The sequence below is a fragment of the Antedon mediterranea genome, chromosome 10 (genome assembly GCF_964355755.1).
Source record: "Antedon mediterranea chromosome 10, ecAntMedi1.1, whole genome shotgun sequence".
NCBI lineage: Eukaryota > Metazoa > Echinodermata > Crinoidea > Comatulida > Antedonidae > Antedon > Antedon mediterranea.
The window spans coordinates 18,005,178-18,022,644 of NC_092679.1; the positions used below are offsets into that span (position 1 = coordinate 18,005,178).

The 17,467-nt window shown below is 33.8% G+C and overlaps 1 protein-coding gene and 1 long non-coding RNA gene across 2 annotated transcripts; one reads left to right on the plus strand and one right to left on the minus strand.

Annotated features, from left to right (window-relative positions):
* The first annotated feature begins 7,045 nt into the window (after window positions 1–7,045).
* Window positions 7,046–10,036, plus strand: LOC140060343 (myrosinase 1-like). Its single transcript, XM_072106505.1, has 2 exons — window positions 7,046–8,499; window positions 8,891–10,036. The coding sequence occupies exons 1-2, from the start codon at window positions 7,173–7,175 to the stop codon at window positions 9,163–9,165; spliced, it is 1,602 nt and encodes a 533-aa protein (XP_071962606.1). The 5' UTR covers window positions 7,046–7,172; the 3' UTR covers window positions 9,166–10,036.
* A 1,775-nt stretch (window positions 10,037–11,811) lies between these two features.
* Window positions 11,812–17,444, minus strand: LOC140060179 (uncharacterized). The gene is made up of 6 exons (XR_011847290.1): window positions 17,299–17,444; window positions 16,212–16,236; window positions 15,838–15,891; window positions 15,455–15,529; window positions 13,102–13,206; window positions 11,812–12,751 (listed from the first exon to the last, which is right to left on the minus strand). It is a non-coding gene; the product is annotated as an uncharacterized lncRNA (long non-coding RNA).
* Between the last annotated feature and the right edge of the window lie 23 nt (window positions 17,445–17,467).

Below are 17,467 nucleotides of genomic sequence, written 5' to 3' on the forward strand. Positions count from 1 at the left end.
TCAGCCTGCCACGTTTCGATATTCAATATTGAACTTGATACCCAGTACCGTTTTGATCGTACGATTAATCGGGAAACCACCTCACGACAATATACCGTAGTATGAATTTCATAATTTGCCTAATTTTCTTTTGAAGGTTTTGATTACTAAACAAATGTCGTGGCACGTTGAACCATCTGTACCCTACACATTCTCCACTTTATTGATTCCGTCACATCCTGGTCTAAACTGAAATCGACAGGAAACTACATTGAACGAGATCTCATTCTCAGGGTCAACGTTTCATCACGATCTGCTTTTAGTAGACCCCTTTATTTAATTCTGGTAAAATGTTGTAAATATATTTTTAAAAAGTAAATAGATAAATTTGTTATATTCTTTTTTTTTCTTTATTTTTCTTGAACATTTGTTTTGATATACAGTATATAAAAAACATATGAGTACAAAGTATTCTTTAAGAAGAATTTCTATTAGTAAAGTAAAAAGAACATTATTATTAATATGGGCTGTAGATGAGTACTTGTCTCACTAGGACCCCGGACAAAACCCCAAAACAATCATTGAATCAATTAAAAATAATTACTGTACTTAAAAGCAGTGTTAATATGTTGGATACAGTACAGTATCTAAGTATGGATAATAAGGCCATATCCAATACGAGCATACACATACCTTTTTTTGACAACTAAAAATAATGTTAGCCTACATACTGTAAAATGAAATTATTATTTATTAAGTTTAAATATTAAAATCTACCAACACTAAAAATTTACTTTTTAATTTATATAAAAACCTTTTGTTGGCAACTAAAAATGTTAGCATAAATACTGTAAAATGAATTTTTTTTTTTTTGCAAATGTGACAAAGTGTAAATATTAAAATCTACCAACACTAAAAATTAACTTTTAAATTTATATAAAAAAACAGGATACTTTAATCAAATTGAACTTCCTGCATGAAAAACAAATGTTTTTCTCTCAGATATACTTTAAATAGCAAAACAATCTCCTGTCATTATTGCCCAACCACTTTCAATATTCTCTTTGTTCTTTTATTGGAATTTAATTTTTTAAACCATGCAATCAATATTAATCTTCAATTACCACTTTTCATAATGTATACACTTTGTTCAAACAAAGTTTGTTTTTTTTTAAAGTACAGTAAAACAGTTTTTTAATATTCCCTAAATTAAATTTTTAAATCTAAAATTTTTTTAAATACATTTCTACAGTACATTTAAAATCATACTGTTCATATGATTGATCAAACCACAGAGGTAATTCCTAAATGATTAAACCTATACAAAGTTATTGTATCATATTTTTATGCCAGTTTTCATTAATTATTTGAATCATTTAATATTGTCATTTTTAATTTTTAAACACAAGTTTTTATCTATAGGTAAAAGCACAAAACAAAGGATTTTTTTTATTCCGTTTCAATATGAAAACATATTTTGAAAGCAGATTTTCATTAAATCTGAAATTTATTCAAATTCATCTTTCATACAACATACGTAAACACAATACAAAATGTGTCAATTTAACTTTCAAATAATTTGATAAAGTAAAGTTTTTACAAGTTCAAATATTGCAAAAATGAAAGTATTAAAATTATCAAAAACAAACACATTGCTACATACAATAAGAATCTTGACAAAGTAAATAAATTGCAATATCTAAAAAATGAAAAAAAAAAATGTATAGATTTTGTCTAGAGGGGTCAAAATGGGGTCAAAGAGTGGTCAAAAGGGGTAAAATTGGCTAGTGACAACATTGTCTAGTAGTAGAATCCGTTTGGGAAAGGCGTCAGAGAATTGATTAATTTTTAAAAAGACAATTAAAAGTAGCTAAACAAGCACAATCTGCGCAAACCCAACCTATTTAACAACCCTGTCGCAGTACTGTACTGTAAATGTTCTTCTTTTTATGTTTTATTAAAGACAAACTCTACAGCTCAGTTTATAAATAATGTTAAATTTGTCACTTTCAAAGTAACTTTATGTTTAAAACCATGTTTGGTGGTAATGTTATTCACAGGTTTTTTTAGGAAATAATATTTAGACTGGCTTTATTATTGATTGAGTGAGACTGGGTCAAACTGGGTAATGATGAGGATTTGTATTAGTATTTAACCTTTCATCTTTCAAACTCTCTCTAGTCTACAACCTTAATATATTTTACTCAACAGATAAGTAACATGGAAGAACTGTCAATTGGCTTTAAATGCCCATGGACATACCGGTACAGTAGCTGTGCTGGATTTTTTTTCCACCAAGTTCAAAGTTTATTTCTAGGCCTTTGGTCCAGTCATTTATTTTAACTTTATACAGTAGGCCATAGTATATCACCTATAAAGTCTCATTTCACACTAATGTAAAGCTGCTTATTTTCAAAATATGCCTCAAACAGTTGGATATATGGAAGTTGTATTATTGGGTCTCAGACATATTTAATCATTAAATATAATGATTTATTTAATTTATTTTTTTATTATATACTATACTAGTATTATTTTACCAAATTATTTAAATCTCAGATAATTTTTTTTTTTTTTTATTTGAAACAAATTACATTGTGTTGGGATAAATGAAATACAATTTTAATTAAGGGAAGTGCTCATTTAAATATTTTTTTTAAAAAAACAAGATATTTGAAATTGTTGTGATGCATTTACAGTATTTACATTTTTTTGTCTGTAGAAAGACATTGGTCCCTACAGTGGTTATTTTAAAGGACTGGTTCCTTGTTACATATTGTACTGCCTAAACCATAGTAGCTTTGTTGTTATTAAAATACAGTATATTTACAATGATATTTATTCTTACTAAATGTACTCTGTAATGGAAATAAAGGTGAGTGTATCTCACAAGACAAAAAAAAACTGTCTAATCAGGGAGGTACAAAAATATACCTCCCTGGTGTAACAAAATTCAATAAAAAAATGTTTTTAATACCTATGAATCTTTTGAATGAATAAAGCATACTTACAATTAAAATTCAAAAGGTAGATGTGTCTACTAATCCAGGGACAATTAAAGAATACTAAAAATAAGTCAATGTCTGATCAGTCTCTACGTGGTTTAATGTGTAAAGATGAAAAAAGTTTACAGTATATTTAATATTTGAGGTATAGCTATTACAGGAAATGCCAAGGATGTAACTGACGTAAATTGGTTTAAGGTGTAAAGATGAAAATACAATAAGGTCTATAAGTATTAATACTAAGTAGATATAGCCTTAACCTGTCAATGTCTTTATAGCTAAACAGGAACTACCATACAGGATTTAAACAATGTGCCTTTAAGGTTTGAACAACAAAGAATACTTGACTTTAAAGATATCTATCTAGCCAATCAAACCACAACAGTTGTTCTATTCAGTTGGTTTATTGATCATTCTTTAATTTTGTCTTATTAAAGTTAAGGAGCTCTCTGTTTAAGGATTTTTAAAAGTGTGGTATACACGATAATTAAGTTTAAACATTACATCATAGTTTTATTCAACTGTTGTACATTTCAAAATGATTGTGGAAATGTAACAACCACATTATCAAATGTGAAGATGACGGTCTGTGTATTTATAATTAATTATGTCACTATTATTATCAATTTTTTTTGCACAAAAACAAATATTACAAAATGGTGGCCCAATGGTCCAAAATGAATGTAACATAACAACCTATGTAACAATATAAATATCTCAATACTATACGTTGAATATAATAATTGATATTTTGGCTTAATAAGTGAAAGATGGCTACATAAATTGTATTGTATTAATGTCTTGACTTGACTGTGGAAAGGATTTAACTTTGCTCTACCTCATCATAGTTCACCCCCCCCCCCCCCAACACCAAACAACAACACCCAACAAATACCCACCACCATTAACATTGTAAAGCTCTGTCTACACTAACAAACAAAATAGTTTTGATGCGCCTAAATATGGTGATATATGGCCAAATATGGTAGTGATATGACATCATCATGTCCATATATTTAGGCACATCACATTGTTTTGTCACATCATGTTTGATATAGCAAACAGAGCTTTACGACAGAAACTAAGTGGCCTGGTTGGCAAACCAATGATGCGCAGTATCAAGTTCATAGCATAGGCGGTTACAAAAATGAGTTCCTTTTTCAGAAATAGACAATTAGTAACAAAGAATGTCCAAAATTGGCAGGAAATTTATAATTAATGTTTCCTTTCATACTCATTGTGAGGGAATAATGCTATAATACTGCATCCCTTATTCCAGACAGTTTTATATTGTACTGGTAGTCATTGTTTAAATACTGTTGAATATTTTTCAAAGAATGGCAAAAATATGTAAACAATGGCCAATATAATATCTCAGCTACATCTTGCTTTACTTGGTGAGAGCTACCATCAACATTTTAATTGATTTATTTTTCAAACAAATGTGAACAAAATGGATAAAAATTGTAAATATAGTTTAATTTAATAATCAGACTAATCTCAATATATTGCAAATGCTTGAAACTGCCATTAACTGTTGAATAAATGTTTACAAAAGAGGAGTATGATAGGCCTACCAGGTGTTCAACAAATTCAGGAAATGTGTTTATACCATAGTATTGTCTGTCTCAGTTAGAGGAGGCATGGAGTGGGCTACTTATTATTTTCTGAATACTGATGTTATAAATAACTAAGCTACAGCAAACATGTTTAATTACCGTACTGACGCGGGTATAAGCCCACCCCCCTCGAACATGAAATCACGTCAAGTTTGGGGGGTGGGCTTATACCCGAGGATCCAAAAATGCAGATCGTCAAAAACAGCACATGTACTGTACACTGTGTATTCCACCATGCAAGCGAGCGCCCTCACGTGTACGACGTTGCCTCTAAATACACGAGGTGTAGAGTGTCGGAAAATTAAGTTTATAGTTCGTGTAATTTATCGTAGAATATCTTATTTTAAAAATCAATTTAACAAGAATTTATCAAGCAGAAAAGCAAGTATACAATGTTCGTTAAATAGAAATGTACCAAAGAAATTTAATAAGCTTGTTTATGGCAGCCGATACCAAATAGTGGTTTTCCGTTTTGGCGACTTGTAGCGTCGTGTGTGAAGCGATCTTCGACCGCGATGGAGTGTAAACAAAACAGGACCGCTAGGCCTCATTATGGCCTAGCGTATATTAGCCTAGCTTGGTTATGATCAAAGGTAGGTGTATTCGGTGTATGGACGTCGCCAAATACAAAATAATGTATTACGACACACACTGTAGATCTTCGAATTAATCGGTGGGCTTATACCCGAGTGCCTCATTTTTCATGAAAATTAGTCAAAAGTCGGGGGTGGGCTTATACCCGAGTATGGGCTTATACCCGCGTCAGTACGGTACAATCAAAATGCTGAAATATAAAGCATATAATAAGTAAGCACTTGATAATTAATAAGTAACTTTATGCAATCAGTGTATCGTCTGAAAAACAGCTGGTGGTGGAAAGTCAACAACCTTTAATTTCAGAGGTTCAAAATTCTTTTAAAAGTGTTGACAGAGAATCATCTTCCTTTCTATTGTGTCTACAAAATCGATTCGACAACATCGACGAGGTCAAGTCACAGAAAATGTTGAACTTTAAATATATTTATTAAGAACTCAATTAAATTTAGGCCCAGTTTTAAGCCCTAATCTCAAGGACAACCAGCAGCTCAGCATATTATACCTCGACACTCTGTATCAATCAAAGCCAATGTGATCGATTCCTACCTTTTAAAACGTGAGAATAGGCTCTGGTCCCGGCCCAGGTACTTACTTAAGTAGGCGAGAGCCTAGCTAGGGCCTAGCTAGGCTAAATAAAAAACAACCTGTTGATGTATGTTGAAAACTGTAGAGTTATTATACTTACGTCTCCTAAACATCTTGGCGGTTTCTGTCCACACAACTATTGCAAGTATATTATGTTCCCATTGTATATTTAGATAGACAAATAATAATCTTTCTTGTTGTTGATGTTTTGTATTCCGACCTGCCAAGTGATGAACTGAAGGAAATTTGTTTTCCCCTCGCTTTGCCATGTGTTGTCTGCTCTCGTTGTTAGTTCGTTGATTGTTGAAGGAAATTGGTATTATAGAGGGCGGACTGTACTTTTTATATTATTTCATTGTGACAAGGGGGATGCTGGCATATCTAAAGTTATCTTTGTCTAATAAAAAAATAAAACACAAATGGTAATTTAAAATTTGCATTTTATTGAGCCAAGTTGAATGACAGAAAACAACAGAAGTAATGCATACGCGGTTTACTAGGCTGCTACATCAGGATCACTTAGTTCACGAGTTCCATTTGCGCATGGGATTATTCCATTATTTCAACAAAGTAAGTTACATTTTTGTGTGTAGATAAATAGAATGTTCAAATATTTATATACTACGGAGATTGCTTTTGTTATCACATAGTATTAATATCCAGAGATGATAACATTATATGATACAAAATGAATACCACCCACATCATTTTGTGGGAAACACTTTTTATCTCTTAATATACCTACACTGACTATGTAATTCGTTAGCTTCTTCAACCTAGTTTTGTCGTCGGTAAACATCACGCATTAACACACATCATTTAAAATGCGTGTACAGACATTGATGAAAATGGAACGGCTTTTAATAAGCTTATATTATATGTCACCTAAACTTGTTAAGATTTTAAAGATGCCAACTAGTTTGATCAACCACATGCCGACTGTAAACGCATGAAGAGAGGCGAATAACATGTCAAGTGGGGAGGGGAAATCGGCCTGACTATCCATACACAACGCAAGGACGTAACGCAACGTAAGCGATTTGACCAATCATAAGCAAAGGGTTATTCGAACAGTGGCTTTTCATTGGTCAACTCGCTTGCCTTGCGTGTACGTCTTTGCGTTGCGTCTCTAGTGGGAACTACGTTTTTGTAAGAAGTGGTATAAATGGTGCCAGTGAAATCAGCTTATCAGTTAAATTGTGTGTAAACACTGCCTTAACAGATATGACGTATCGTTATCTCTTGATTATGACCTGTGGTATGCAAGGAAACACTAACGGAACAAGTTCGGCACACCTACAAAACCACTGTTTTCTTTCCATATGGACGGATATATAGCAGTAAGCCTATATTAGTAGATTCCATTTCAAGGTTTACCTGTTTAAAAATGGATGGTGGGCCGAAATGGATTACTATTTTCTTGTTATTGTTGAACATTTTTTTATACGGAGAAGGAGTATTTGTGTACCCAGAGGTGTTTAACGACACGGAGCGGGATTCTTTCGTGGTAGGAGAGTTTCCTAAGAGTTTCATGTGGGGCGTAGCCTCGTCTGCATATCAGGTTGAAGGGGCGTGGAACGAAGGCGGGAAAGGAGAGAGCATCTGGGACACTTTTACACACAAATGGATGCAGGAAAATAGTGACGTTGGCTGTAACGCGTACCACAATATTGACAGAGATATACGACTAATAAAGAAGATGGGATTGACTCACTATAAATTTTCGATGTCCTGGAGTCGTTTGATACCCAGTGGTAAAATCGTGGATAGTATAAACATACCAGGTGTCAATTATTATAATTATTTGATAGACGGTTTAATAGAGGCGAATATTACTCCTATTGTTACATTGTACCATTGGGACCTACCACAGGCACTTGAGGATGATGGAGGTTGGCTAAATAACCAAACGATATCTGATTTCTTGGACTTTGCTGTTGTTTGTTTTCAAAATTACGCCGACCGAGTTCCGTACTGGATTACTTTCGACAACCCATATAAGTTCTGCGTTCATGGATACGGTAATGGCAGCCTAGCTCCTGGTACTGGTGATCCAGGAACCGGGCCGTATGTATGCGCGAATAATGTAATACGGGCTCATGCCTTAGTTTATCGCATGTATTATAATAACAATTTTCGCACCAGTGTGAACGGAAGTATAGGAATCAGTCTAGATTGCGATTGGTACGAACCCAGAGATTCGCTGAATAGCTTTGACCTCGCGGCAGCCGAGAAGGCGCGTAAATTTCGCACCGGTTGGTTTGCGCATCCGATATTTATGGATGGAGATTATCCAAGGACTATGAAGATAAACATTAAGGAGCGGAGTCTCCAGCAAGGATATAACATCTCAAGGCTTCCAGAGTTTACGGAAGATCAAAAGGAAACGATTGCCAAAACGAGCGATTTCCTTGGCATGAGTCATTACACAACGAAACTTGTTTCGTCGCCGACATCTTCAGGTGATGTCACAGTACCTTCATGGGCGACTGATGTTAACTTTCAGGAGTCAGTGAATGCTTCCTGGCCGACATCTGCACACCCATCTGACAGAGTTGTGCCATGGGGGATTCGTAAAGCTTTGACATGGATTAAGAGCGAATACAATGATCCAACCGTTCTGATTACGGGCAATGGAATTGCCACGTCTGGTCAGGCCGAGGATGCTGATCGAGTGAAATATATCAAGGCTTATACAAACGAAATTTTGAAAGGTAATGTTAATTTCTAACACTTTGAACTAGGACTAAACGAGTAGTGTAGCCTATATTAGATGATCCAAATTTTTGTTCTTTTTTCACAATCTACCGATTTATCACCAGATTCTGTGTATTGTATCTCTCCACATACGGTATGTCATTCTGTCTAAATCTGTAGTGTACCACATCCGTGTAAAGTATTGTTGAATACATTCGCCAAATAGTGTATACATTGTGTAGTATCATTATCACATTCGTTTCTCCTCGTTTTCCACCGCTCTGACCATGTTTCATGTATTTTATTTATTTTAATACGTTCTCCATACTTTACTTCCATGATGATACTTAGTGTAGAAGAATGCACAGTTTGCATCAAAATATGTAAAAACCTATTTTCAATTTACAGCAATAAATGAAGATGGGGTAAACGTCATTGGTTATACAACAACCTTAATGGACAGCTTTGAATGGGACTTGGGATTCAGCTTGAAATACGGTTTACATAGTGTTGATTTTAACGACATCCATCGGCGACGAACTCCTCGACTGTCTTCGACATATTACGCTCAACTTGCCGAAGAAAACGGCTTCACGACGAACAAGGCACCGTCACAAGCGATTAGTGAAACATTAATATTAGGCCTATTTGTAATTATTAGTTATTTATGCATAAATCTATGATTCATGACTAGTTAGAAATTCAAAGAAAATGATTAAAAGTATTTAAAGTTTCCAGTGCACACGTCAGTTAAAACAAAGTTGCCGCGTGCGTACAAAAACCGTCACCTGCAAACATCGTTCGACGGCATGCGTCTGTCATAGATGACGTATAATGTAAAGTTTCAAGTCAATTATAAGCCTAATCGTACTATTCAAACCGTGCCCTGGTATGAATAAAATTCGACATTTTGTATGTAAAAAACATCTTATTATGGGTGTTCATCCCTTACACGTCACGGGTGCTTATCCCTTACACGTCACGGGTGCTTATTCCTTACGCGTCACGGGTGCTTATCCATTACACGTCACGGGTGCATATCCTTTCCGATCCCCGTCATGGGTGTTTATCCCTTCCACGTCACGGGTGCCTTACACGTCACGGATGCTTAATTATCTCTTACACGTCATGAATGCTTATCCCTTACACGTCACGGGTAATCTCTTACACGTTACGGGTGCTATCCGGCCCTTACCCGTCACAGGGCCGTAGCCAGGATCTGTCAAGGGGGGGTTCGGACACTAAAGCATGCTATATAACCAATGAGCAAAAAGATCGTACTTTTTTCCTCCTCCTCAAACACGTCGATAATTTAAATGACGATAACTATTTGTTGCCGTATGTTAGATGCGCGTGCTCTGTGCGGAACCGCCGATTGTTTGATCATTTACTTCGTATTTTGTTTTGCGTTCAAGTTCAATGCGAACGTATATCTACAGCCCCGAAAAAAGCACACTGGGTGAAGGCAAATGCTATTTGCTAGCTCTATCTATAATATTTATTTACAGCAATTTGTTGAGGAATAAAAATATGTAAATAGGTGATATTGATACATTTTAGTACGTATCGGCGTGGTCTAGAAAAAAATAATCGGATGCCATAATGTGAACTACAGTACTTGATACCATAGATATTATAGTGTAAAATATTAATATTCACTATAATCCTCTATGATACATTATACTTCATAGTCACACATAAATACTGATGTACGTCGGAAGGCTATATACTTTATGCATGCTGCCTGACTGCCAGTGATCTAAACAATTATAGGTACGCAGTTGTCTGGCGGTGTCCTTTGTACGAATCGTTCGTGCGCCAGCTCGCTATGAGACGCGTCAATATCATGTTACATGCAGGGACCAAACATTTATTTTTCAGGTTAAAATCGGCAATTCATTTGCAGCTTTTAGAAATTTACAGACACGTATCACTAGTTGACGCTCATACAGAGAAGAAGGTTCACGAACAAGTTTACGAATTTTTCAATTTACAAACAACTTTCTGTACTGTGGGGCACGTATTTGGAGGATTTTTGGAGATGAGGGTGAGGTATTGGGCATGTTGGGGATGGGGGTTCGCAGTTGGTTAAGGGGGGTTCGCTATAAAGGGGGGTTCGCCCGAACCATAAACCCCCCCTCCCCCCTGGCTACGGGCCTGCGTCACGGGCGTTTATCCATTACACGTTCACGGACGTTTATCCGTCATGATTCCATTAATGTATTAACAGCGACTGTACATAGGAATGTTTCTAGTGTTTACCATGGTTGGTTCTACCATGTATTAATATTTTTCAGTATAAAAGCCCCTATATTGTTATCATGTTTTTTAAACACAGTCATGTTGCACCTATTCAAATATCAGACTGATTTAAATATCAGACTATTTTTAAAACACGATAATACGCGAAATATTTACCTGCACAAATATATTTTGAATGATTTATAAATCGCTAACTTGGGAGTTAATAGCACAAATATTCTATTATAGAGTTGTACCGAATGTTGAAAATGCAAATGGCTATCAATCAAAGACTAATTTTCTTTTCACATTATTGTCAGTATTAGATTGCAGGGTTTTTCAGCTGCAATCTTTTCCTTTCAAATTTATATTATATATAGCATATATGTTCTGTATATTGGCGAAATAAATGATATGATATGATATATAATAGCCATTGTATTCGATAGAATATTGATAGATTCTGCACCATTAATATATATGTATATATATATCCATTGTATTTGGTAAAATATTAATTTTACTAAAGATGAATCACATGGCTGAACACTACCGAGGCAATCTAACAATATGATGCTGAGCTCCGGAAATCAAAGGGTTTATATGTGGCTGCGACATGATCAGTTTCACACATACATAGTACAGTACTGTTTGGAATGGTATTTGTCGCAGCCAGACATATATAGTATAAAGCTTTGTACAGCATTTTTTTGTTATATTCTCGTTTTTTCATGTTTTGTATTTTATCTGATATTTGTGTTGAATATGCAATTTTAAAGTCGCACAATAGTTTTTCACTCACCAAAAATTGGATCGGAAAAACAATTATTTACCTAAAAAACTGAAATTTAAAACAAAAAATAGTCTTTCAGACCATGGGTTTTTGGTTAGCTTTAACTGTTTGTTTTGTCTTTTTTATAAGTGAAATCCTAATTTTTTTCCAATGGAAGTGAATAACTTAATTAAAACTGCAAAATGGCCTATTGAAAGTCTGATTTTATACATCTTACGGGGACAATAGAGCTTTAACCAAGATTTCTATTTATTTTATTTTTGATGTAATAAAGACAAATGCAATAGGCCCTATGTATTGTTTCATTTTTTATTGTAAGATAGAGCCCTAAAAATAAATACAAAATATAAATACAGTACAATTAATGGTAGGCAGACCTGAATTAATTTTAACATTTTATATAAAATGGAAGTGCATATGATCTTTGGTAGATTGTCAACATAAAATATTAAAATATATTTGAATCTTAATATTTATTAACACGTTTGGGTTAAGTATGTATCGATATCTCTGTAAGTAACCGGCCTAAATACACCTTATTTACGAGCAGCTCTTATCTTTTTTTGTTGTTTTTAGTTTCATGGTTGCATTTCTCATGGTTTTCACAAGTGCCTTGAGCACTTTGTGGATATGTGCGCTCTATAAATCTTATTATTATTATCTTATCATTTACGGTAGTCAAATATGTAAACTAATATGTTAGGAGATAACATGTAATATAGGTATTATTTTTATTTGATGCTAATACTTGGGAAAAGTTTGGACAGGACTTTTAGGCCTACTAACTCAATACTGTATATATATAAACAAAATAAATAAATGGTTGTGTGTAGTTTACACAATTGAGAAAATAAATAAAGTAGTAGTTCAATTGAATTGAAAATAGTGTTTATATTCCAAGTAATAAAAATAAAAACCGCAACCTTATTTAAGAATCTTAATACAGTACAGTACAAAAGAACTGTCTACTCTATCAAACTAATTTGACAAAGAAAGTGTGATGTGCCCAAATATGGTAGTGATATGACATCATCGTGTCCATATATCAGCACATCACATTTTTCTGTCACATAAAGTTTGATAGTGTAGATAGTGCTTAAGGCATGAAGCTAATGGCGATGACCTAATTCAACCAAACTGACTCGTCTCATCAGGATGTGACCTAGTCTTGTGAACTTTTGAATCACGTCTATCATACAGAGAAAGTCCGATTGCATTCCATCTTGGCTGTTTAACTGAAAATAAACAAAATATATACTGTAATGCAACGTTCATAAAAACTTTTTGAAGGATTTTCAAAATTTGAATACACAATTTTATATTTTACATTTGTTTTGTTTATATATGTAGGCAAATTTCCAAAGATAACCATAAGCAAATTCCTTCACTATCCTTCTTAAAGGTAAAGGTAATCCTTTTCACAAGAGAAACATATACAAAAGATGATCTACATATGTCTTATTACAAGTCTCAATAGAAAAAATCCGGACACATGAGGACTTAAACCCCGGACCCTTGGATTGGTAGCCAAGTATCACAACTCCATTCCTCTACTCAACTATTATCAATGTAAATATTAACAAACCTTCATGTTTCTGATACAGACATTGAGGGCTCACTTCAGAGCCGCATCAATTGCATCAGTGATCTTCTTTAACTTGGCGGCGCTGTCAATGTAACCATCTCCATTCTGTAACAATGAAAATTAATTAACAACTCATCAAGTGTTTTGGAATTAAGCTTCCAGGATTTTTAGATTTTTAATTACAAACCTAAAAATAACTTGGCCATCAATCAAAATAGGCTCTGATGTAGACTTAACACTAACAGTCATTTTAGATTCATCTCATTTACAATTCATAAATGTCCATATTCCAAAAACTACAAATAGACATTGGCCTAATCAACAAAAATAACAAACAAGCTTAGAAGCACTGTGAAATAAGCGCTATATAAAATATTATATTCAACAAAAATAGCAGACAAAAGGCAATCCCTCATGAAGACAAAATGGGGCTTGTTACACAACATAGAGAAAAGTCAAAACATTAAAGAAAAACTTTAATAGTGTAGACAGAGCTTTAGACAGCTACGCAGTAATGCATCATTAATTCTAAACAAATTATTTTCAATATGAATATTTTGCTTACTTAACGTAACCTTGAGTATAATCTAGTGCTTTAAAGCTCAGGTACAAGCATGAATTTTAAATATAATATCTCGTTACTTGTACATAAATCAAATATTTGTAACAGAAATCAAGACAAAAAAACATGAATTTTCCTTAATATGGTCAAAATACAAAATTTGGCAAAATTCTGCCATAAAAACCAGGAAGACCTTTTTTCAGTAGTTAGGTAGTTAACCTAATGGAACAACATGTCTGGTGACTCCCTAGAAGGTGAAAAAAGATGGTGGATATATAGTGGATAATTTCTGCTATAGCATGAAAATAAAATTATGAAGTTGAATAAAAATACCAGAAATGTAAATTTCAGGTTTTATTACCTATATTTAGTCATCTGATAACATTTTTTACCACACCGTTCAGTTTTCATAGCTTTTTAAAATGCCTCTATTTACAAAATTTGTGTACAAAAGAATAGAGATTTTACTGTGTAATTTGAACTATCCCCCCACTGATAAGAAAGTGCTTATTTTCAACAAGCTTGTGTAACACAAATAAAATCCCAAAAATTATGAAACATAGGGGAAACTATAGATCGATAATTATTGGAATGTATGATCAATAGAAATTTTTTGCCCGCACCTGGCCTTTAAAGACCCCTTCCCTGCAATTGGACGTTTTTTTGGAAAATAATACATATATATCACTTTAAAAACATTAAACCATGTCATTCCTTGTCTTAAATGTACGTTTTATGGTAAATTATGATAAAAAGTGAGAAACAATGCACTACCTAAGTAGCTCGCGGCGATCGACCTCTCGTGGACGGTCTTAGGCCTAGCCTAGCTAGGCTTAGTTTTGTAGGCCTAGCTGGTAAACATCGGTAACGTACAAACATCATACGCTAGCTATATACCTAGCCTGACGTTGTATAGTTGCTGCATTAATTGTCTTTCTATTTTTGCCAGACTCTGTTGATACAAATTGGGGAAAACCCGGTATTTTCGCTGAAAAGTTAGGAGTCTTCCATTTGTTTTGTCCTCACGATCAATCGAAAAGTGGGCGAATTACAGGTGAAAAACAAAAATATCAATCCGCGCGCAATGCATTTTGGGATTTATAGCGGGCCGCTATAATTATTAGAATCGACTTATTTCTCACATTTTTAACCGTTTAAAGACGAAAAAAGTTATCGCAATAGGACCATATAGTATTATTTTTACATTAAATATAGTTTGTGATCTTAAATTAGATCTAAAAAACGTAGGGAAGGGGGCTTTAAATAAACTTTTATTGATGAATGACTTTGTACAAATACTTTTTGAATCCTTTATAATTTTGTTTACAACCATACATATCTAAAACCAATTGAACATTTTTAATTTGAGTTACCAATATATTCTTTGGTAAGAGGTAGAAAATGATTGATCTTTATTTCAAGGAGTATATTAAAAATAATCAAATCTCATAATTTCTAGACAGTAAACACCATTCATTATTAAAAGCGCTACTTCACACAAGGCAATCTAACAGGACACTGAGCTCGCCTTGCCAAGATAGAAATTCGTAACAGTCCCTTGATCTTAGGTCTGGCTGCGACAAATACCAACAGCACTGTACTACAGTATGTACATATTCTAAGGCCCGTATGTGGAAGTGATCATGTTGCACCCACAGGTAAACCCTTTGATCTCTGGAGTTCAGTATCCTGTTGTTGGTAAGTTGGCTTATATTAAGTTAACTTTAATTCTATGAGACACATAACATGTATTCCAATATATATACAAATCAGTTTTTTTTTCATGCTTACCTTTTTGGAATGGACAAGTTTATCGTTGACATACACCTCCAAGTACCCGGTGATACCTGGTGTGCTTTCACCTTCCTAAAATAAGACAGGGTTCAATTAATATCAAAGTTAATTAATTACATAATCATAGCCTTTTTACTTTATCATGCGAGAAAAATACATTTATTATTTTTTTAAACAAAGACATTTATTTAATTTTTTTTTTCAAATATTAAGACCACAATGGGCTCAGTTTACAGATTAGTCCATTAAAGGGATATTTTTTTAATCTTAGCTCTAAATCAGGAGAGCAAGGGCTATTATCAGTTTATCTATTGTAGGTACGTTGAGTACAAAATAAATCTTGAATTGTTATGTTTATTTTCATATTCTATAGTACTTACCATAGCAACTTCATCGCCATAATCGTCCTCAAGCTCATTACGAAGCTTGTGGTACTAAGAAAATAGAATTATAGTTTTAAGTACTAATGTCGAGCATTTAAGACAGAGGTTTTATCAAAATAATGACCAGCTTGTTTGATATTTTATCACTGCTTTGTATCATTTTTATCTGTATTTTTATGTTATTTTCATTGTAGATATTGTCATATTTGGAGATTAATTAGTCATAAATTCACTTTCCAAAAAGACTTATTCCTAGTTACTGTATCTTATCTGTCACTTCTTCTTAACTAAGCCTTTGGCACCCACACAAAATTGCTGTAGTACAGGTACTATATGGATGTTTAGCTTTTGGAATGTTGGCTAGTACTTACCTTGGAACCGTACCCTCACCCACCACTGAAAAAAAAAAAAATATTAATTTTCAATTTTGTATACTTTTATACTTTTGCTGCAGAGTGAAGTCAACAAAAAATGTTTAAAGTGACCGCCAGTTCCTCTCTCTACATACCAGTATCCGTCTCCAGTACATCAATGTTTGCGAGAGCTGGCCTTCCTTGTTTTGCAAATCCATGTTTTGGAGAGAGGAACTGGCTGTCACAATGGCAGATAGTAATATAAATTTGGATATGTCCAGGACTAAGTAAGTAACTAAAGTAATATATTGATTTATTATTATCACATGCTATTATATTCTGCTTTAAATAAGTGAAGATTAAAAATAAGGAAATTAATAGAAAATGCAATGACAATAATGTACAATGTCTCTGTCTGAATCTAATCAGTTACACTGTCTACAGTACAGACCCATTGTAAAGACATGCATGTTAAAATTGTAAGTCAATAATCTGCTTATTTATATAACCCTGTGCTGTGTTATTGATCAAACTTACAAGGTCTCTTCACAACAGACCCTACCTGTCCTTACAAAACTACTGTTATACCAGCAGGAGAAATAGTGACAAAATGAAAAACAATGGGTATTCAAAACAACATACTACTAAAGTATTCATACTATACTATATAGCCTAGTAGGTATAGTCTATAGGCCTAGTATTACTAGCCTAGGCTTAGACTAAATACTTTTAACTTTTTTTAGTCAATAACATTCAACATTAGCCTTATTTATTAAGATGAACAATAATAGAATAGGCCTAGGCCTAGTGACAGAATAAGTGATACATGTTAATGATGATTAAAATCATCTTCCCAGCTACTTGGACTAGGCCATGGCATGGCATGACTAGTTACTCCCATGATGACTAGGTAGGCTAAACAACCTCGGCTGGGCCTTGGTATTACTAGCCTATATTAGTATTATTAAGCTAGCCTATTAAGCAGAGCATGCAATGCCTCTCCCCCCAAAAAAACAAAAGCATAGTTTTATGGCATAGAAGCTAGCTTAGTAAATCAAGCAATTACGGAATATAAAAGAAGCGCCAAAGTAAGTTATAGTCTCACCAGTATATCACTTTAACTACAACAGGCATGATGGTGATTTTAAGCTGAAATTAGGTATGTGCTGTAAGACGTCCAAATACCTGCCCTGGGGGATTGTTGAATGATGGTGTTTTTATTTACGAAAAACGTCGTGGTGTGTGTGCATTGGACTGTGAAGAAATCTATGAAT

Bases quoted from the DNA above. Each gene is read 5' to 3' on its own strand.
- LOC140060343 (XM_072106505.1), top strand. From the start codon at position 7,173: ATGGATGGTGGGCCGAAATGGATTACTATTTTCTTGTTATTGTTGAAC. The intron at 8,500-8,890 runs GTAATGTTAATT...TTCAATTTACAG, and splicing joins TACAAACGAAATTTTGAAAG to CAATAAATGAAGATGGGGTA.